A 23,343-nucleotide genomic window follows, 5' to 3' on the forward strand; every position below is an offset into this window, starting at 1 on the left:
AACATAATGCAAACATCTACTGCTCATCTACAGATGCACAGACTGATATAATCTGTTGGTCGTCATGGAGCAGCCGCAGGAGAAGAGGACGAGCTATTGTGTAAGCAGATGATCGGGTCAGACGGACCAGAGTTCAGAGGTTAAAAAAGGGTCCAAGTATCAATGCCACAAATCATGAATTAGAAAATTAACTCCAAATCCAGACAGGCTGCGTCTGTGTAATTGAAATCAGCATCTTATCTTTTTAGTCAGTTCACTGCAGAAAGTGTCCACAAGAGCAAAACACACATTTTACAGCTTTCACAAACACACCCAGTAGCCAGGCAGCTCCTCTAAAGTCTCTTGTAACAGACAGACTGTCCCAAAGGTCACATCACTATTTGCTCCACATTCACTCAGTAATTTGTGCAGCATGTGGGATTAACCAGGCACATATCCCACTGAGACACTCAACCCCACACCTCTGCCAGAGAAGCTCAGATTAATGTGAAAAGTGCAAACTCTGATTACAAACACGCAGACCAATAAACGTCATCAGAGTTGTGCTTTGCGTCATCCAAATCCCAACTTCACAACATTAACAACGAGCTTTACCTACAGCAATCTAATCTCTTAATCTGATGCAGGCAGGAAAACACAGTATGTGAACATTTCCGTAGATCCTTATATCCTGTAAGGCTTGCAGCAACTGTCTGGTACAGTCAAAGACAACTTGCATTGTTTTCCCTTTTATGGGAACAAGTTTGCATTCCATGTTGCAATCTTGCAACAGTGAAATAATTCTGAAACTGAGAGTGTGGCTGAAAATAATCAAAAGAGATTAACAATTTAGCTAAATAACAGTTTCAAAGACAAGTGCTGAAAAATCACCTGGGAGCCGAGAGGTGTGCACTACTGACGACTTCCTCGCTGAAGTCAAAGTGCCCAACTCTGAACCTGGGGGACCTCCGTGGCATTCTTCTCTCCCTTCCACCTCCGCCCTCGTCATCAGGCAACAAAAAGCACGGATACTGTGGCTGCTCGCTCATTGATGCACACACATGCACGCACGCCGACAGACCCTCTTACTGTGCAGCGACAGGCCACGTGCTGGAATAACGTAGGTTTGGCAGACGCTGACGGGCAGATCTGGGCTGAAGCACTCGCAGTCGCTCTGTTTATCTGACTGCCTGTCCTTTTTCCCTCTATATTAAACCACTGCAGATTAGTCAGTGCATTCATCATCCCACCCCGCCCTTCACTTGGCCACCTATGATGTCCTATCAAAGCATATGCACTAGAATTTAGTTTGAAACGGGAGGTATTAACGTGGCAAGTTGAGATTTTCACATATTGGTCAACTTAAAGCTCTGAATAATGTGCATATGGTGTAATATAGATATTTACCAGGGGGAAAACAAACAATGGAGAGCTAAGCCCGAGGTTTTCAGGTCACATTACATCCACTTATCACAGCAATAAAAGACAATTTAAGACAACAAGATGATCTTTTCACATTTGAAATTCTCTTTTACTTCTTGATAGAGAGAAATAAACATTTGTGAATTGAACCAGCCTGTCAGAAACTCTGTTTTCTTTAGATAGGAGAGCAGCAGAGAGATGTCCAGAGGAGGAACTGTTAGTAGGGGAGAGGTGTGTGGGAGAAGGTTCCCAAAATGTTGTTGAGTGACGTTACAGTCCTGCATGATTTGCTAAAAACATGAGATGCAACAATCATCCTGTTTAAGAGAAGAAAAGCTTGTCTGTAAGTATAAACGTCTTAACTTAGCATAGACGGGTAATTCAGTAAAAATAGCCAAAGATAATAACGTCCTTAAACAACCTAAAATAAAGGTAATGTTCCAGGTCTGGCAGAAGATTAGCAACGTTCAGACGAGTTTAGCATTTAAGGTATCTCAGTAGGCTGACAGCAACCCTGATAGTGTGACAGAGATTTGGAGGACTGAGAAGAAACAGAGCCTCCCATTGACATCTGAGTGGAAACTGAGAAATAAGAAACTGGCTTTCAGGCTTCCTTAACCAAGGCCACTGCTACATAAATATACTTCACACACCGGATCCAGAGAATAAAAGAAATGATTGCTTCTCAAATAAATAATCATGACCACGGATGGTGAGTATTTTATTCATGCGAGGGTCAAGGAAGTCATTTCTCTGAAGCACGTCAGAGGAAAAACACTCATCACTCTGCTCAGCATGTCTTTTTTAACCTTTCAACAAAAGAAACATTTTGTGGAAAAATAATGGCTTCGCCTTTTGCACCTTTCAGTACAAAGAGAAGTAGCTTTGTACCGACAGACAGCGACACAGATAAGAAAAAGGTTTGTTCAGTAAACTCTCCTGTGGACCATCCATCTGCTCCTCCTGGAAAAACATCCCTCCTCTGTTGCTTTGCCCGAAGTCGTCCCGCATTCTTTCTTTCCTTCCATCTTTGTTCGGATAAGGAACTCAAAAGGAAGAGGACATGTTGTAAACTGTCCAGACTGTAAAGCCCTCTGAGACAAACATGATTTTTGGCTCTATAAATAAGTTGGACTGGACTTAAGACGTGAGGGAAACTGTGGCCAATTAGCATGGCCAGACTCCTCGTGTGTTATTGGCAGTGTCTCTTGCCAGTGTTTGATAAATCACTCTCCTGCACTCACCCTGGAGCGGGGACATTTTTGGCAATTTGAAAAAAAACTACTAGTGCTAACGGTCTGTGCGAGTTAATAAATAAATCCCAAATGGTTCACCTGCTGGAGCTCTTTACAATAAATAAACAGAGCTGACAAAGTAAGTCCAACAGAGTGACAGCTCTCTCTTGATTTGTCTCTTCCTCTCACACAAACAAACCAGATATTTGCTATAGTGAACCGCCCGCACCGACAGAGATGCTTGTTTAACCACCTGCTTGCGAAAGTGAGTTTCTGTCCACGATTAAGAGCAACAGAAGACAGCCTGGTCTGACCTGTAGCTCCCTGCTCTCCCCACTGGCTTCCATTAGTGCCTCTTTACAAACACGTTCCCCATGAGGCACTTTTCTCGGCCTCGAAAAGCTACGAACCCTCAAAGAAAGCTGGAAAGCTCTCAGAGCATTTTCTCACTGGTTTTGTAGCAATAAAGAGCAACAAGTTACTGCTCAGCATCGTCTCATCGTCTGTGTCTTTTTAGGATCTCATTACAACGCAGACATATTCGCTCATTCACTCAGAAGAGAGTGACTCTGAGTTTGGGATTCATTTTATTGGAAGAAATCTGATGCAAATCAGAAACAACATCGCTAATCAACAACAGCTGGAGGACAGTAGAAAGTTGTGGCGCACCCACAATATGATGAAATAAACCGAGCAGGAGTTTTTCCAGCTCCTGACCTTTGATCCAGATAAATGCAAACCATGCTTTTAAAAAAAAAAAGCGGTAGAGTACGAGCATAGTGGAGATGAAAGTCAGTGGACGATAGGCTGCATCATCTGTAATTTGAGTCATTATGGTTCAAAGAAGAAGATGTATGTGGCAGATTACCATTCAGTAATGTAAGGTGGCAGCCATCATTAAACTCCCCTTTATCTTTTATTGTGCCTGCATTAATGATACCATGGAACAGCAGCCTACTGTGTTCTGACTCAGAGGCAGACACAACAGTAACAGTGTATTCAACTAAATCACTGCCAAATTATTTTGTACCATCTGATGTCTTATTCAATGTGTGTTCTTTCCCCACAGCACAGTTATAGTCACAGTTATTACCGTAAAAACCAGACTAATACAGAGAAGAAAGCAAGGTGTTCAAAGCACACCAAAATAAAAGTAGAAATGTCACTGCCAACTTTACTGCTAATTTGCAAATCAAAAAGAAAAACACCAGACTGTTCCCAACACACAACAAAAAATACAAAACATTCAATCATGAGGAGATGAACTAAGCAGCATCTCCTCTCTCCTCAGCTCTACCTGTCAGGGTCCGCCTGGGTGATGTCGATGCGGGGCAGAGAGACGATGGGCAGACTCGTGGGTCTGGTCCGGGTCACTGGATCCTCCTCAGGTGTCAGCGACCTGCCCCTGTCCCTCTCCATTTCCGCCTGTCGCCATGACAACGGAGGCAGCTGCAGGTTGCCAGAAAACCGCCTGTGGACTTTGCACACCTCGACGCCGAGGCTGCTGCCCGTAGAAAACTGGCCCACAGGAGGATCCTTATTCTCCTGAGGGGATAAAAAGACAATAGTGACAATGAATTATGGGATTGGATTTCCATGAAACTGCCTCATAATATCCTCTATAGATCTTTGGCTTTGTAGTGAAGGAGCATGAGGGTGAAATGTTAATATAAAAGGTCAGTGTCTACTTGAAATATAAATTATTTTGTACCGTAGCACAAACACACCTATAAACACATAGTTTTCTTTTTATTAGTTACATTTTCATTGTAAAACTATGATTTCCTTAAGTATATTTTTCTAAGAATTAACAAATACATGATAGAATCTGGTAAATAAGAAGATTTAAGAACCCTCAGAGTTTACCACACATAAACTTGATGTTTAAAACACTAACTAAACATTGTGCCTGCTCCGGTCACATCTCTCATTTAGCAAAGTGTCATACAGTGTATTGGCTGCATTTGGTTATATGCTCTTCACCACGGAGAGAAATTAACCGCTTGATCAAAGCCCGTTTCAGGCCCTCGACACCTGAGCTGCCAGATGACTTTTTTATGAAGCCATCCTGAATATAAATTGTGTGTTTAATGTGTCTGGGTGTTTGAATTCTCCAGTAAGGATCCCTTGGCCCTCCACCGTAATGACAGGTTGTAAACAAGCCGGGGCGGTGAGGAAACCGAGGCGGCTGCCAGAGCTCATTCTGCATATATCGGCCTCCACTTTATGTTCACCGCACGCAAGTGTAAATGAAACTCTGACAGACCTCAAATGGACAAGGGAGACGGGGAGGCACGACGAAGCCGAGGGGGACATGGAGGATCGAGGAATTCCTAGAACATGGCTTTGGCAAATAATAAAAATCTGTCTGTCTAGTTTCCTATGCACCTGCACATCATAGAGAAGATGAGTGTGAAAGAAAGAAGGTGTTTGCAAGAAAGAGAGCCTGAGAGTGTCCGGTTATTGATAGTTTAAAAATCTGATATATCTGCCTTAAACAAAAATACAGACAGATTTTTTTGACAGAAGTGGGACATTTTACAGTTGAAACGTCAACTAATCAGCACGCTTTAGAGGACAAACTACATAATGATGACAATGTTTTTAAATAGCTTCAAACCTAGTTTGAGAGTAATTTGAGTGTGAAAGTGAAAAAGAGTGAAGCCAAGATGGCCGACAGACAGCCAGAAACACCAAGTTGCTCATTTCTTTCTGTTCAAACCTTCTATAAAAAGAGACCCTTGCAGGTAAGAAAAATATGGTGACATCTAAGGAGTCATGCAATTGCTAAATTTTCCAAGTATTGATTTTGTATTGGGAGGAAATTATGATTAACCACATGTCCACTGAATTGTACATCATGCATCAGTAGCTATATTTCAACTACTGGACATGTAAATATATCTAGAAAATATGGGTTGAAAAAAAAAAAAAAGATTCAAACCTTGTTTTTCAGCCTAAAGTTGAATAAAAACACTTCCTGACTGAGGTTATTATAATTTATGCATGAAAGGGTTAATATAGAGATTAACTTCTCACTTTATTTGCTAATCTGAATGTAAGACAGTAGTGAAAAATGCCATGAGCATTTCCTAAAGACCAACTGGAACAGTGACAGGATGTCAAGTGCAAAGTTATGAAAAAATATACACAACAGTGCGAGTGCAGCATTGTCTCCTCCGGCAGAGTGACACAGAGGGAGATTTAACTAGCTAACATGAGCTGGAATTAATTCTCTATTGATGTTCATGGCCAACTAATCAGATTAATAATAGATCATGAAATAATGTTTCAGCAAACATCAACACTAGCAAACTCTAGTCACTTCAATAAATGGTCAAATAATTGCCAACAATGTTTCTAAAAGCAATGAAATACAACATTCTTGACAGCATTTTCAGATGGGCTTGTTGGAATATTTCTCCATGGAGAGAAAGACGCCTGGTCGGGGAACATAACTTTAGTTAAGGAGGTGCTCAAGGTTCTCAGCTATACTCCGAAGTGTTATTCCTGGTATTATGTATGAATAGATGTAAATAAACTTAAAGTTTGTGTCAAAAGTGTCATTTCATATTTTTAAACCACCTATTGATATTTACTCCAACTTACAGTCATGTCTGAATCAACAACAGCAAATAGTTTCATACAAATCTGCTAAATTTTTTTTACATCCAAAAAGAGAACAGCTGCTGCTAAAAATAAAATCCATGACAAGTAGAATTTGCAACACGCTTGTTAAAAAGTCAAAAAGACCACTGTGATGACACATGCAGTCCAACAAACTGTGAAATTAAAGTAATATCTCCCAACCAACGGTCATCTGCTCACATTAAAATGTGCTTTTTATTGCATCAAGAAAAGTAAAACATTCCAAGTTCGAATTGGCTCTTTGTCCCGGGCTGAGAGGTCCTCTGTGAAATGTTAAAACATAGCAAGTCCTGTGAAAGATGAAAGGTCGAAAGGAAAATGATAAAACTCAAATTAATGAGTGAGACAGAGCGGTGCCACACGAAGAGGTTGAGAAATAAAAGGAAAACCGACAGGAGGTTATCTATCCAGAGTAAAAACAGGGACATGCAAATCAGAAACATGAATGAGAGCTGCAAAACAGAGAGCAGGGATGATAGCAGGGGAGGAAAAGAGTGTGATGGAGAGATGGTAAGAGACCACAGACGGAGACGAGGGTCTGCCTTCCTCACTGATAGTCAGTAAACTGCTCTGCTCCTTCCAGGAAATGCAATTTGTCTGATTTATAGTGTTTAAGGCACATTCTTCCTGTCCCAGTAAAAAAGGGGTGAAAATTAAATGTGGGAAAACATAACTCTAATCTGGGAGTGCTTCCACTTACACAATCACTCTTGCCAAATAAACGTTGTGGGCACAGATCTAAATAGTGTCTTGTCAATATGTTACAACGCCATTGCTGTTTCACTGCCAAATTATTCGTCAATTGCGTATCGACTGCATCTCTGACGTCTGGACATGTAATTCCAGTTCCCCATTGATCCCATGTCTGCGGTCCAAATGGCATTTGGAAGAGGAAATACAGCTCATTTGCTCTGAGTGTGCGTCTGTATATTATCCAGGAGCAGGATAAGGATGTTGATAATTTTAGGATTCAAGCAACAGTAAATTTAGAAACCTGGATTTATAATATGAGCAGGAAGATGGTCATAAAAGGACAGGAACTGAGCTGAAGGGTAAAACAAAGAGTCTGAGACGGAGGCTCCAGTGTCAAACAGAGGTGGAGTGGGCGCGTTTTCTCGATGAAGATGAAAGGACCGTCTTGGCCGCAGAGCCTAAACAACTCTAGTGTTCTCTGGGACACTTCCAGAGAGCCTTTTTGAAGAAGGTGATATAAATGAGACAGCTTTAGGAGTGAAGCGCTAACAGCACCGCTTGATGTAGCGCCTGAATTATTGAGCCTGGGAGCCGATATGGAGGAGAAATCAGAGACTGCCTTCATTATTAAGGTGCTACAGAATGTGAACGAGAGTCTTTACAGGACCACATTTAAGTTCGCTGAGAAATTGAGATAAATGACAAGCTTGAAAATGAGCTTCTATAAGAAAATACATGATACAGACAACATTCAACTACCAATTCATTGGTATTTGTATCTTGAACTGTGTCCAACCTTTAGCTTTGATTTCTTTTGTTTGTCCTTGATACTTTTAAAAAATATTTATTCACATGATTTAGTTTTCTGGTTCTTTAGTTTGTATTTTTTAATATACATTAATGTCAGACATTCAATGCCTGTTTGAATCTTGGTAAAGGCTGATAAGAAAATAAGTCTGGGACTTAATTGCTGTGTCAAGCAAAGTCTGTTGTATTTTTTTATAATAAAATAAAGTATAACAAGTATAACAAAACACATAAAAGACCTAAAAGCAGGTACTGTTTTCCCCCAGTGTTACACAAGCACCTGGATCTCAAACACTACAGGGACTATTGAAGAGCATGAAAGCGGTTGAAAGTACTATTACCATCTGTCACAGAACACTGAAATACACAAACCTTTTAAAACACTAAAAGAACACTGGAAGCATTGTAGGTGCTATTAATTAAGGGTTTTAATTCCAAAAATGAGACGCCGACCTTTTGAAAAATGTGCCTGCTATTGCCAACATTACTGCTGCAAAAATCACCATTATTCATTCCTGACATTGGCGGCCATTAGGCTGGATTAAAGTGTGTAGCTCCTCTTTTTAAAGTGATGCATTAACCACGATTACAATATTTTTGCATTATTATTATTATTTCTTTTTAAATAAATGTTCAGGGGGGAGTTTATGCAGGAATAACTTTCATCATGCAGGACGTAGCTTGGCCTCTGAGCTCCTGTTGGACAATGTCAATGTAAATGATCTGGCCTGCCCGCCCAGTCGTAAACACCGGTGGCGTAGAGGAGAAGCAGATGGGCCTCTCTGTCAGATCTGTCCTTCCTCCTCTCATCCATGTTTCCATTCAGTCAATGCCCTACATGTCTCCTGGTGTGACGCTCTTTTAACACCTTTCCCCGCTCTGCCCCCTCCATCTAAACTCCACATCACTACTCTCTCTCACTCTCACTGTCCTTCACCCCCCTTCTCTCTTCCAACACACACACCATCTAGCTCACTGCAGTGTGTCCTGCCGGATCGCGATCTGTTGTGTACAGTACAGTCATCTGTTTATGAGTCACCGGCCACTGAACAGACATACTGCACCTTCCTGCCTTAGTGTATTCCCACTATAGCTCACTGTGTCTTTGTTTCGAGAGGAAAGGCAAACAGGACGGCGTTTACAGTAACTGTGCAAACTGCAGAATTAGGCTGTAAACTTTGGAGGAGAGATGCAGGATTTCAGATAAAAAGAAACCATGACTGGCTGAGTAATGAACGCATGGACGGATTCATGGTTGCACGGATGAATGGTTGGAAAAATCAATACTTACATCGCTTGGTGTAGCCCCCTGTGCACTACTGCTTTTCTTCATCCTGATGGATGTTCAGCCAGGCTCTCCCTCACTCCCTCTCTCTCTCTCTCTCAGTCTCTAATCCTCTCGCCGAAAAACGCAGCTCTTTCCTGCTTCTCCTGCTCTGGGCAGCCTCGCCAGTACGCCTGCACATGGGAAACAGAGAGGAGGGGTGGGGTGGTGGAGGGGCAATGATAAAGTAACCATTTCCAAAAGTTATTCTGCCTCCCTAACAGTGAAAATCGTGTCTGCAATTCTGGTCAGACTTCACTTATTCCTCTGACTTGGTAATGCAGTGGTGTGTGTGCAGTAATTTGACCAGTCTGCACTGCATTACACAACTTTGACAAGAAAGCAGACATTACATCACATTATAACTGCTGACTTATCTCAGCATTCACACATCTGTAAGTAGACGATTATACAGTAGTAAAATGAAAGGAAACACACCTTGACAACAGATAAGAACACATAAAACATGTGTAGAATAGAACTGTGTGGCCTGAATGTGGTGGTTACCAAGAAGGTTCCAGATTCAAATCCAGGTTTGTACCTGAGGGTCTTTCTGTGTGGAGGTTGCATGTTCTCCCCATGCTTGCATGGGTTTTTCCTCCAAAAGTCCAACAACATGCAGGTTAATTGGTCACTTGGGTCAATTTATCCAATATTTTGGTCTGTGGCCAAATACCTGCAGCACTAACGACATTCCCATCAGCCAGAGCTATAATTCATGTAAGCACCAATTACCAAATGTCAACATGCTAACAAGCCAACTACATGGTGAACATGGTAAATATTACAGTAAACATTAGTATTTGGCTCAAAGCACTGTTGTTCCTACCACCAACTAAGACATGGCTGTAGACTCTTTGTCTTATTTTCAACAAAACCTTTTTTTTTTTTGCCAATTCAACAAAAAAAGACAAACCTCCTGATTTTTAAATGTTGTTTAAACAAAAACAGCCAAAGAAACTCTTAAAATATAAAGTCTAAAACAAAAAAAATAAAAAATTCAATTTGAATCTAGACTTGAAAGTAAATAAACCTTGCAGATCTGACCAGACATTTGAAGAGAAGAATTGAATTTCATCTGTAGTAAATGTGCTAAATGATACGGAGCATGTGTTTGTGCCTAAAGGTCTTTTCCTTCAGTCTTTTGACGCTCATCAATTATAGAATGACCACAGCTGGTAGAAAACCACCAACAGGCACACATGAGCGACAAATCTATGTGACAGAAATGGATCAATAATTTCCATGTCACTATTGACCCCTCTCCCATCCCGTCCCCCCCCACACACACCCGCTATTTGGTCGACACTGTGTCCTTGTGTTAAAGTCAGTGGCAAGTGAATTTCTCAGCTGCAAAAACAACCCAATCTTGTTTGTAGCTTTCAAAAAAAACAAATGTCTGTGTGTGCAGCTCCAAAACAGAACAAGAGGTGAAGAGACAGCAGATCAGAGGTTTTACTGTTTGGAGCATCCGTAAGATAACTATGCAGCTGCTGGTTCAAATCTCAGCAGGGGAGAGACAAGTTCTCAATAATGTATGACGGTGCATAGATGTGTCCATAATGGGTTTCCCATGAACACCATGTAAAAATACTTCATACTTCATGATCCAGAGGTTTTCAAGTAGATGGTGAGGCAGTGGTGCTTGTTGGGACCACAACCAGAAATGTAATTCTAATTCTCAATGTCATCTATGTGCCCTAGTACTGTAATGCCATATTCTATTCAAATGTTCAGCATGTACAGTAATTGCTAAGATAACAAGCCCTAAAAGTTAAAACAAGTCTGAGAGTCAGTGAGGCTGCACTGAGACACAGCAGTGCTTTGAGGTACATGTTAACATCAGCCTCCCTGTTTTGAAAACCTCATTCTGATGTCAGAAGTTTGATTGGTATTTAAGATAGTTTACAAGGTCACGTCTTGTATTTTTTTTCCCAGCTTTGTTCTGAGAAAATGAGCAGAACCTCTTGATCTGCTCTAAACTCAGATTTAAACATCCCACTGCGGCAGATTTCATCAAACACGGGAATATGCTTCCAACTGACCTAAAAACTTGCAGACTTTCACTCTTCTTCCCATGGTGCACAAAAAAGGGTACTGTGCAACCAGTCAAGCGTGATTCAGAATTTGTATTCATGGTTTGGAATTTTTATAGCCTGTACCTAATGGATGTGTGGGCGCTCTGTAGGTTGATCTGTGCTTGTAGATTTAATTCTTGGTGTGACAGACTACGTAATAGTGTTGCATCTGAATGAATGCTTTTAGTGTCTGGTGATGGTTCTTTGTGTACTTGCCCAGCGACTGCAGATGGAATTAGCAAATAGAAAAATCTGGCAAATCGTCACTTCTCATTTTGAGATTAATATTTTTTGTGCAAGTTCCTTGTTAAATAAGAATAAATAATACTAATAATGCATGCAAACATACTCACAATGACATGGCATATTTGCCAATTAACATTTAACACAAAGTATGGCTGAGGCTTATGGGAATGCCATTAGTTTCTAAGCTACTTTTGACCTGATGATGGCACTATTTTAAAAAAGGTCAGGGGATTATGAAAGTCATTCAAGGCTCATAGAACATAAATTCTAATATCGGTGCAGATTTTGACAAAGAGATCATGTTAGCACTAAAGGAAAAGCCAGGGGATGTTCAAAGTCAGTGGGATTCATCCTCATTAATGTTTATACAAAAAGATTTAAGGCAATCCATCCCATAGTTGTGGAGACATCTTACTCCAAAGCAAAAATGTCCAAACCTAATAGTGGTGTTAAATTAGGCAATCATGGTAGTCGGTAAGATTCCTCCTCAGGGGACCACGAATCTCTGTATGATCCACTGCTGTACAACCCATCGAAGATATTTCAGTCTTGAAAAAAGTGACATCCTCACACCCACGAGGTTAGTACGGCAAAAAAAGTTGCATGAACAATGACGGCTTGTTCAGATTAAACTTAAACCATTTAGCCTCTCAAATCAAACCCTCTATGATCTTTGATCTGCTAAATAATACTATTTAAGGAATTTTTCTTGACATCAGTAAATTCTTTCACCGTTCCAAAGTGCATAACATTACAATTTTACTCTCAATACCGACGGCCGACTCCAGAAAACCTTTGCCCTGTGTCCTTCCATAAACATCAAGCTGTTACAAGTCGTCATTCATCAGAACCGAGAAATCCTCCAGCAAACAAGCGGAGGAGACAGACGGTAAAAGGTTATGCCAAATCATGTCATGTAGGTTCAGCAACGGTGGGCGTGATCCTTGAACGGTTTTGAAGCTTCAAGAGTTTTAGCACAAATCAGAGGAACGGTAGAGAAAGGTCAGAACGTCCTTCTGTCATCTGAGACTCTAAGGAAGGCTTGCACGACGCACACCAAACCCAAAGGACTCAATTAACTGTGTTCTGTTTTGGCAATGAGCCGTTATGGGAGTCGTCAGCCTCTAAGAGACCACTTATTACGAATGCAGGTGGCATGCATTATTTGTATGTTTCTGCGCTTCAAAAGTTAGTTTTCCACAGTTGTGGGATCTCAGAGGATTTGACTAGTGTGAGATAATCATCACAGTTCCAAGCAACACACAGTGCAACACTTCGCCAAATGGTGCAATGTTAGATGGAAACAGATACAGGCCTTCACCATGAGTATCAGTATCTCCCCACCATCAACACCAAGCATCTACATTCCTCTTTCAGTGGGACAATAGAGCCACAGTTAAAGTTCCACACTGACAGATATGTTTGTTAATCAGGCTGCTAATAATTCATGTCTCGTTTGGTCAGTGAAGCAAGATATAGCAGATATCTTAGAGTTTAATTATACGTGTGTGCTATTTCATAGGGCTGTACTTAATGATGATCATCATGCATTAGCATGTTGACCCAATCGTTTTACCAATAAAACACAGAAAGCGAAAATCTTTTTTAAATCTATTTTTCAGTCAATAGACCAATCAATCTATCAGCAAATCATTTCTGTGCCATTGTTTTGTCAATCAGTACATTTTAGCAGACTATCAGGCTACTGATGTTCATACTGCACTGGGCTTACCAATTACTCTCTTTTCATTAGGGCTCTTAGTCAGTGTTTTGTATAATAAGCCTGGGACTCTGAAGAGTGTTTAAATCCTAAAACCCAAGACACCTCTCACTCAAAACTAAGAAGATCATTGGACAATGATAAATGCACTGCTGCCTCCACTTTTTTAGAGAATCAAGCTTCAGCTAATTGTTCCTCTCTATGACCCCCTGCAATAGGTCATCCCCATGGTGGCCGCCTGTGCCTCTACAAATAATTGGTTGTTGATGTGAAGCTGGCAACAGAATGCACGGTCATGAGGCAGCACTCGAGGTGCTGATAGCAAGGTTCGCTTGGATTCTGAAGGCAACACCAGGGATCACTCTGCTGGGCGTGTATCATCACTGTAACAGGGAACAAAACAAACTCAAGGACGACGCAAAGGCCATCGGGCGACTTTGCTTTACGACGATTATTTTCCTCCTTTAAGCATGAGTGTAAGTAAGTACGAACTAAAAGGGCACTCAGAGAGCGTAGACTTCTGCCAAGGCCGATAGTTTTTCTCTATGACATGCAACCGCTGTACATGTCTGAGCAGGTTATGAAAAATATAAGAATTATGTGAAAAAACTGTTGTAGCTTTAGTCATTCCATACCATTCACTTAGTGTCACAAGTTGCTCAGTATTATTGCTTGATCCAGAGTCACTCCATAATTTAATGAGCTCTTCTATTGCCGATGTCGACGCCTTTCCACCAGGTTTCATGAAAATCTGTTTTTTTTATAAAAACTGCTTTTTCCTGCTGGCAAAACAGACATAAACAAAATCGTAGAGACAACACGAGGTCCTCAGTGGAGGTAGTTATGAATATGTATGAGTACAGTGTGCCGTCTCTGGACATACTGAAGATAAAAGGATTGGCAGTACATTAATTTTATCCTCATCATCATCCATAAGAGCACCAGATACATCTAGCAGGGTATGGTTACGAGTTTGGGGTGCTGAAACAGCTAATGCATTAGTGGATTGCTTGTATTTATCAAGCATAAATGACAAACACTTACTGGCTCCTGCTGCTGAATTTTATATCGTTGTAAATGGTATAATTTGAACGTTGAACAGTTGGTCCAATTAAACAAGCTATAAACACAGCTTTTGGCTCCAGGAAATGGTTAAAGGCATTTTCTCATTTTATTAGACATTTATAGGACCAAATAATTAATTGATGAATTAAATATGAAGTAGTCTTTTGTGTGTAGTGCGGTTTTCCACTGGCGCTGTGGTCTCCTGGCGCAGTCTAAAGACGTGCACATTAAGTAAAGTGAAAGCTCTGAATTACCCAAAGGTGAGAAGTGGAGTGTGAATGGGCTGGTATATGTAATTAACTAGTGCCCTGTTCAGATCTGTTCCCTGCCTTTTGCCCAACGTATGCTGGCAAGGACATCATCCCCACTGGCCCCGAACAAGGAGGAAAAGGTTAGAGAGTGGATGGATGCATCGATATTGGGACTATCTGTTGTATTCATGTGGCACTCAACCACTGCCGGCCAACACAAGCTTAGCAAATGGGAAACTTGAAACCAATGTTTGCAGTTGTGTCACATATTTTACATAAGAGGTCAGCGAGGCTGTATTGTTGGCAGCTGTGAGAAAATATTCCCCTCTGACCAGACAGTCAATCTATGTCACACAGCGTCCCGTGAACAACGGAGAGCTGTGCAGGGCGACTGGGGAGCCGTCACACATTTAAATTTTCTGGACACCCACACAAAGGTGGCTTTTGTGACACCAAAACAAAGGAGCCTCAAGAAACTCTGTGTGGATCTGCGTTAATATCACATTCAATTACTCTATAGTCCAACAATGAGAGCTTTCAAAGCCACAACAGTGACGGATTTACCTTACAGTGGTCACTCATTAACACCCAAAGAGGTCAGATTTACTGATAAATTAAGGAGCCGTTAAGAGCAAAAAAAAATCAAAGATCATACAACGCACTTGTTCAGCAAATTGGCCGAACTTACCCCACTTTGTTCCAGTCAGTGGAAAATTCATCCGTTTTCTGTGTAAGCCGTGAAATACTCACCCATCAAGCCGAGTCCTAAATGGAGAAGTAAGCAGCACTGATCACAAGACACGACAGCTGTTGACAGAACTAAAACAAGTCATTCTTGTCCGTTAGGTCCGCCCAAATTTATTTAATTTAAACACCACACCCACTCTATTCACACCTTGGGAGCACAGCATGTCCATCAATGCCATAACTTATTTATGCTCATGTAAAAATTGCCCTCCAGTCATCGACCATGTGGACACTGAAACACTTTCTCTTCTCCAAAGTAAAATGCTGTCAAAAGCCCCTGAGGTTATTTTCCAACTAAACCTTAATGACCAAACACAAGAGGTCACGCAGGCTTGTTTCACCACCTCAGAAACACATCTAACATGTAATAGTTTCTCCCCCCGACCTTAAGAATAATAGTCTATAGATAGACTAGAGTTTTCATTTTAGGGAACTGAAATGCACCTCATGAGGGAATCGGCTGGAGTCACCATCACACTTTATATTAAGGTCAAAAACAAGACGTCACTAAACTATCTCGAATTGCATCTTCACTGGAATCATTTTGAAAGCATTTAAACGTTTTATCACATATTCGTCCCGTCTAATCAATCAGTCAAATCAATAAACTACCAAGTCTTCAGACTCACTCTCTAGTTTAACAGCAAAAGCATGATAAACAATGCTTGTGTTCTTGTGATTAGTCCATCTGCCATGATGCTGTGGTCTTTTTTTCCCTTTGGTGTTTGTAATATGTTCTTTGGAAAAAGTTAATTTAGAAGTAGCAGCTGCAGACAGTGGAAAACAAATGACGGATGAATGGCCAGGAGGGAAACACTCTCTGCTCATAATGCAAAAACACTGCAAGGAACCCAAAGTAACCAAGGAATAAGAGCCATCTTTTCTTTAATACTGCACATTTCTTATTTATGCAATATATCTACATGGATAATTGATTTAACATTTAAACAAACATTATTTATGAGCTGAGCAGGGCTGCTACTATATTCCATGAGCAAGTGACTCTACTGTCTTCACTGGGTGCTTTTCGTTAATCAGTTTATCACAAGCAGACATTTAGTGCTAAAAGTCCCTAAATCCTATCGGGGTGGCCACCCTCTTAGACACATCAATTAATATTTGGGCAGATTCGTTAAGTGGAAGATTAGTTGGTTAATTTGATATGAATATATAAGGTTAAAAAAAAACTTGCTGGAAAGCTTCAATAAGTTTAAGGCAAACACTTTCTAATCTTGTCCCTCCTTCCCACTCTGTTTGTGTGGGCATGTCCTACACAAACACAGCAGCTGATGCATTTCATGCAGGTATCCTCAGACTCACTCAGCCAGGCCACAGAAATAATACATTCTAGCCTCTTCACATTAGGACATCTAAAACTAGGAACTGCCATTCCACAGGGAGGGACAGAGGAAATTACAGATTATAAACCAACGGAGCTCCTTTCCATTTGGGTACAGCTGAGACACTTAGTCCATTAGCAGTTTTCCAAGCACAAATGCTGCTTTCCTCCATTTAAAAATTATAATGAACTGAATATTTTGGAGATTTGTACTGTTCAGACAAAACGAGCAATTTGAAGACGTCAGAATGGGAAAAACTTTCACCATTTTCACCTTTAATACTAAAAGAAATCAATCTGTTAACTGAGGAAATAATTTGGATTAATCAACAAAATGAGGACATAACAAAGAGGGGTTTGGTTGTATGGCACAGAATTAATCTCTCATGCTGCATGGAGGCTTAAGTTAAGTTCTTGAAGTTATTCTGTGCTAAGTTTAGGTTTAGGCGCTAGGTTTATGATTAAAGAGGCACACCCTCCCTCCCTCCCTCCCTCCCACCCACCCCAAGATGCCCATGAAACCAAGATGGCGACTCCCATAAAGCTGAACTTGACGCTTCAACACGGCGGTCCACAAACCAACGGTGGCTACGTCCTCTTCCTTTACACCGTCACCCATCAGACATCATTCAACAGCTTCACATTATTTTTAACACTCACCCCAAAGCCATGTTAGTTCTGTGACAAAAGCGCTGATCAACACTTGTCACTGAAGAATCTGAACTAAGCACCCTTTCACACCTACTTCGTTTGATCCAGACTTTTCAGTTTGAACTGTGGTTTGGGTCGATTCTGGTGTGAGAACACTTTCCGACCAAAGTTCTTGGTTTGGATTTCTTATGAGTGAAAAGGCCCCAAGTTTTTATTTGCATTCAGTGCAGCGAGGCAGATTCCAGCAGAAATGAACTCCTGAGGCCAGTGAGGGCTGAGAGGAGTTTGTTGAGGAGGGAGAGAAACAACACGCCAATTTGTGGCAGCTGAAGGATGACGTCACCACGGAGGCCACGTGCAGGGAACCCACTGCCCTACTGTACAGACATAAAGAGAAAGAGACAGAGGGAGACTGGAGAGGCCACACTCTGTGAGCCACTGGGCCACGAGACCATTTTAGGATTGTTCTGCTGTCACACCATGTGTTTGTCATGTGGGCGGTGCAAATATCATCCCTAGTCAAGTCATGAGGAGGCCTTTCAATCAGACACTACAAAAACTGGCAGAAGCTGAACTGTCTTCAATGTTTTATTAGGAAGCAAATTAAAAAAAAAAAAATGTGGAAGTATATTTGCCTTAAATTTAAATAACCTGCATCTCTGTCCTGTAATGATGACGTGTAAACAGCAGCCTGTATTATCCTGCTAACCATATTGTCACATTCAGTATTCATCACAGATACTCTCATTTTTTCCCCTCCTCTCTTGTAATTAGATGAAAGAGGTGAATAAATGCTTAACTCATCCCGGTTTTTCGATGCGGCGCCATCAAGCTAATACAAAGAGCTATCAAACCATTTAAAAAGGGAAAGTGAATGAAAAGTAATTGGTGGTCCAGGACACACGGCGGCTGTGACTCTGGGTGAGTCACTGTTTGGTTGGAGCTGCTGAAAGAGCCCAATAATTGAGAGGGGAGTGCCATTCTGTCAAACCCAAACACCCACACACACAGAATATACTAATTACCCAAGCGTATTCAAGCCACCCTATTTAATGCCCATTGAGGTGCTGTGATTGAAGTACTGTCTGTGTCAGCGCTTCATCACTTACCCGTTCACTAGACAAAAGTTTCCACTGTCAGCTACACGGATTAAAGCTTTTGAGGGTGAATCATAACAAATGACTTGGAGAGTAAGGGAGGCAACAGAAGGCCTGGCAGAGCCTGCAGGGTTTGGGGCACAGAGAGGGTCCTCTGGTGAGTGGCACCAGTTGGCAAACTCCACGTCAACATTAGGGCTGAACATTATGGAAACATTATCTAACTGATTTTATAAGTTCCCCATCTCTAAATCTCCTATCTGTGCACAAGCATTCATTCTATAGTCTGAGCACCATCACACGCCGACGGACACACTTTCCTGTAGACCAGTCCTACGTGCTGTGATAAAACAGGATGAACCGATATGACTAACAAATCTTTATTTAGCTGTTGAAATGTCACAATGAAAACAATCACAGCAGAACACGAAGGACTTCAAGCCGTGTAAACATGCAATGTAATCATCATGACTTAACTTGGATAAAATCTTTTAAAAAAAACCAACTGCACGATGACAGGCCTAGTGTGAACGTTAAGATACGGAAAATAAATGTGGCTCCCACTCAGTTAACTAAAGTGCAGAAATATAAAAAAGGAGAACTCTGCCACTATTGATTACTTAAAGCCGAATGTTTACATGTTGACTTAACTTAGCAGTAAAGTGTCTTTTGAATCTGGCTCATGAGGAGTTACGCTGCCAAACATTTCTGTTAGTGATCCCTGCCCGGAGGTAGTCAGCCTTCCCATCACACACGGCCTCATGGAGTGACGCTCTGCAGGACGCACCACAACTCTGCCAAGCTTCTCCTCGTCTAAACCCAAAACATGTCCGGACGACCAGCACACTGCTCCCTCTTGCTCTCCCGTGTTCGGTTCTGACGCCGTAATAAGTTACTACTGCGATCAAAGCTTGCACGTGGCATTTGACAAGTTGTTTGCTTCATCTGCTCTCACTCACAAATGTCGTGTAGAGCGTAGGGCAGCGTGTGAGCACACCAAGACCACTGGCCAGGTAATTCTCACCCTCTGCTTGGTTGGATCTTTTTTTATTTTTAATCTATTTCACAGCTTTAGTGATTTGAAAACTGTTCCATTACATTGCGATGTCGGTTTTAATTCGATCAGTTGTTCATCGCTTGCCAACATGGCTGTAAATCTCCCAGATGAGACAAGTGAATCTTGATACTCTTAAGGGAATAAATTGATATGATCCACCACATCTTTTACACACAGGGTGTCTACAGCAGATCACACACACATCATACACCAACCACTTCCTTTTTACATCTATATCTATTGCTATATTAGGGCTGCAACTAATGATTACTAATAATCTCTATCTAGTCCATTGATTTGTCCAGTCAAGATTATAAAACCGGAGGATATTTAGTTGTTTTTTTTTTCAGCATTTCTGCTTTAAATTAAATGAATATGTGATGATCAAAATATTCATCACTCTCATACATGCAATTTGAAAGTGTTCAAGTGGTACAAATGGTCTTTTTACTGATCACTGCACTGTGAAGCTACTCTCTCCTGCTTGGAAAACACCGAAGAAATCTTACACTCCTTAGTCAGCATTAAGGCCATCAGTAGAAAACCGATTCTGACCACAATATTCAGACAATAAGGGAAGAAAAATGGACTCACTGCAGTGGTGAGGAGATGAACGGGAAAATCGCATCAGCAAACTGTCGGCCTGAAAGACAAACAACGTATGGATTATTAATTCACTGATCACATATCACAGCAAAAATCTGACAGCATGTTCTCCACCTTAAAGTGACTGATCAGCAACAAGCACCCCTGACAATATTACTACGGCAAAACGGCTACACACCTCAAGAACAGAAGGGGACCACGGATATATTTACACAGACGCAGCATGAATTCATCAGCTGGAGGAGGAACTTCAGTGTTGAGCAACAGAAACAGCAGGATAGTAACCACATCGCCAGTAAAGCCACCAAGCACCGGCAAGTGAGTCATCAGTCTGGCAGCCGGAGCCCTTTTAACAAGAAGCTGGATGTATGTGGCCTGTTGTTTCAGCACTGGCTCTGAATAACCTTTTATTCTACACCGGCCGGTTTCAGTTCACACCACATGACCAGGACCACCGAAACCAACTGGGCTTAAAGGGAGGTTCACTTGTGGAAGTAGGAGGATAATATGTCAGTGCTGAGGCTTACAGAGAGGAGCTTGTGTGTGATGCCAAACCAATGCACAGTACTAAAAAAAAAGATTTGCAAAAGAGGGGAACATGCTGAAATAAAACTCTAGGGATGAATCTTTGTTATTTCATTTTTTAAATTTAGTTATTCACTTGTTTTGGCATTTAAAAAAAAGTGTTGTGAACGCTGAATTTAAACTTGAAAGCCAAAGAAATTGATCAGCTAGAAATTCCCATCCTGGCTATTTTAGCATGTATTTCACCCCTGGAATAGAGCTGCAACATGTAATCAGTGAATTGTTGAATTGGTTTGAGTATATATTTCTTTTTTCTAGCTTCTCCTGTGTGAATGATTTCTGGCTTCTTTACACCTCTGTGACAGTAACGTGCATCTTTGGGTCGTGGACAAAATAAGGCATTTGAAGACGTCATCTTGGGATTTTGGAAAACACAGATCAACGTTTTGCACCATGTTCTGACATTTTATCAACCAAAGAACTAATCAGTTGGGTGAGAAAACAACAGATTAGTCAACAACCTGCCTTATAGAAGAACAGAGGTTCAGCAGTGACAACACTTTGGGTCCTCACTTAGTGCACGGCATCGGCCATGGTGACTTATTGTGTGGCAGACGGACAGGCAGACAGACGGGTAACTTTAAGTTTGAAATGCACAGCACGATCGATCCCTAAAAATGGAGATGATGAACACAAAGCTGCTCCAGTCGTCCCTCCTCTGTTACACAGGTGATAAAAAGGTCACTATTGAGTTTCTACATCGGCACAAGTCAGACGCGTGAAGTCCCAGCAGAAATATCCTGTTGATTTCTCCTCTGGGTGCCACAAAGAGCCTAATTAGTGCCATTTATCTCCTGGAAGTCTTGGCTGACCACAATTAACTCAGACTTCATTACTAAATGGGCGTTGATTGATTTTGTAATGGCACAGAACAGACTTGGTGTATAGACCAAAACCAGCAGCCGCTCCATTACTGTGTTAATGTGGAAACATCCAGGCTCTCCATCACACCATTCACACAAACATCCCCCCTTTTTCCACCACCACTTCATCCTCCACAGTGAGAAACACTACATGGCTTTTACCTTGTTTGACCTCATCATTACGCCTCATATAAAGTGGTCCAAACGTGTGTGTGTGTGTGTGTGTGTGTGTGTGTGTGGGCTGCATGCAGAGCAGCAGAAGAACAAAACGTGTTTCCAACTTGACACACACACACACTGGCAAAACTGAACAAGTCGACAAAGAGAGATGAGAGGATGAGAGATGAGGAGCTCAGCCTCCACACTGACAAGAAACCTACGATGATGGATCAAAAACACCTTTCAGGGAAACTCAAAACATGTCTGCCGACGGTGCGTCCTGGAGAGCAGGCTGTGGGACGGAAAGCTGCCACCTGGGCACCGTGAAACATCCCCTCTGAAAACCTCCAGGGCGGCACGCGTTGGCGCGATAAACTTTAGAGGGACGCTGCGCACATAAGGCTCAACTTAAAGAGACGATGGCTGTGAGTCAGAATCACAAACAGGCTGCAGAGAGAAGAAAACACGGTGGGAATGTTCGCTCGTTCACACGCTGTTTCACTACACGCAGTCTTACCGGTGGTGCCTCCGCTTCCCCGCGCGCTGCTGCTGCGTCCCCGGCACGCCGTGCGGTCCCTCGCTCTTTTCTCCACCTCCCCCCCTTCCCCTTTTCATCAGCCTCCTATTTGTGCCGTTCGCGCTCGTTCCGCGTCCAGCCCGCAGGAGAGCATCGATTGGCTTCGATGCCGACGACGCAAATCCTTCCGTTCGCCAATGGCTGCCCGTGCGCACGCCCCATCTGCCCCCCGCCCGCCCTCCCTCCCTCCCTCCTGCCCTGGATCCCACTGATCCCCACGGATCGTGGATGCGTCTGTCTCAGCGGGTCAGTGAGGCCCCGGGCTCCGTGTCCTCACTGGTTTAGTGCCTCTGCAAAGTGTTAAACATCAGCAGCAAACTGAGGAGAAGTGATCTCAGTGTCAATGTCATCAGAACAGGAAGTTTTGAATGCATATAGTTAGAAATGCAAATACATGTGGCAGATTTCCACAGCTTTTATCCACAGACACCAGGCTCCACACTCACTTTTCCACTGCTCTCAGTTTGGTTGCACCCTCTTCTTTGTGGTGCACGGTGTTAATGAGTGACCTGCATGCTGAGGAATCTTTATTCTGATATTCTAGTTCTGCATTCATGTAAAGACTGAATGAATTTACAGAAATGTTTGTTGATAATCTTTTCACTTTAATACTTTGCTGGCAGAACATTTACTCAACTATTGTTCTTGAGTACTAATTTGAGGTATTTCTATTTTCTACTCTACAGCACACAGGCAAATACTGTACTTCTGTTACTTTGCAGAATCACATTGACCCACATTAATGTGTCAGTAATTATAATCCAATAATACATATTATTATAATTATTATTATTATTAAGTACAATCACTTATGTTATGTTAGCTTATTTTGATGTTAATACATTTCTAATGCAGAACTTTTACTATTCGTTTACATATACTTTGTTTTTTATTGTATTTATCACAGTAGTTAGTAGTTTTACTCCAGTAAAAGATCTGGGTACTTCTCTCACCACAGTGTTTCAGCCACAATGGTTGAAAGTGGTGTTTTTTTTTTTTTTTTAAATCACTGGTCACCCAGTCACTGCACCATCTGCTCTCTGAGTCAAACCTCTCATTGTCTCCGGTCACATTGTGCAGTGTTGTGTTGTGTTGGTAGTTTCCATGTGTTGTTGCGTTGCTTTACATGGCATCACTGCCTCGTGTCGGGTTGCGTTGTAGTGTTGCACTGCTGCATTATTCAGTTCTCGTGGC

At 41.7% G+C, this 23,343-nt stretch overlaps 1 protein-coding gene across 1 annotated transcript in view; it reads right to left on the reverse strand.

Moving 5' to 3' along the window:
* LOC139214889 (3',5'-cyclic-AMP phosphodiesterase 4B-like) overlaps positions 1-22,125 on the reverse strand; it is a 46,911-nt gene extending 24,786 nt beyond the window's left edge. The window contains exons 1-3 of the mRNA XM_070845837.1: positions 22,090-22,125; positions 9,076-9,242; positions 3,934-4,181 (exon numbers count right to left, since the gene is read on the reverse strand). Of these exons, the coding sequence (XP_070701938.1) occupies positions 3,934-4,181; positions 9,076-9,117 (290 nt within the window). The 5' untranslated portion in view covers positions 9,118-9,242; positions 22,090-22,125. The remainder of the gene's footprint in view (positions 1-3,933; positions 4,182-9,075; positions 9,243-22,089) is intronic.
* Between the last annotated feature and the right edge of the window lie 1,218 nt (positions 22,126-23,343).

Source organism: Pempheris klunzingeri, chromosome 15, assembly GCF_042242105.1.
Source record: "Pempheris klunzingeri isolate RE-2024b chromosome 15, fPemKlu1.hap1, whole genome shotgun sequence".
Classification (NCBI taxonomy): Eukaryota; Metazoa; Chordata; class Actinopteri; order Acropomatiformes; family Pempheridae; genus Pempheris; species Pempheris klunzingeri.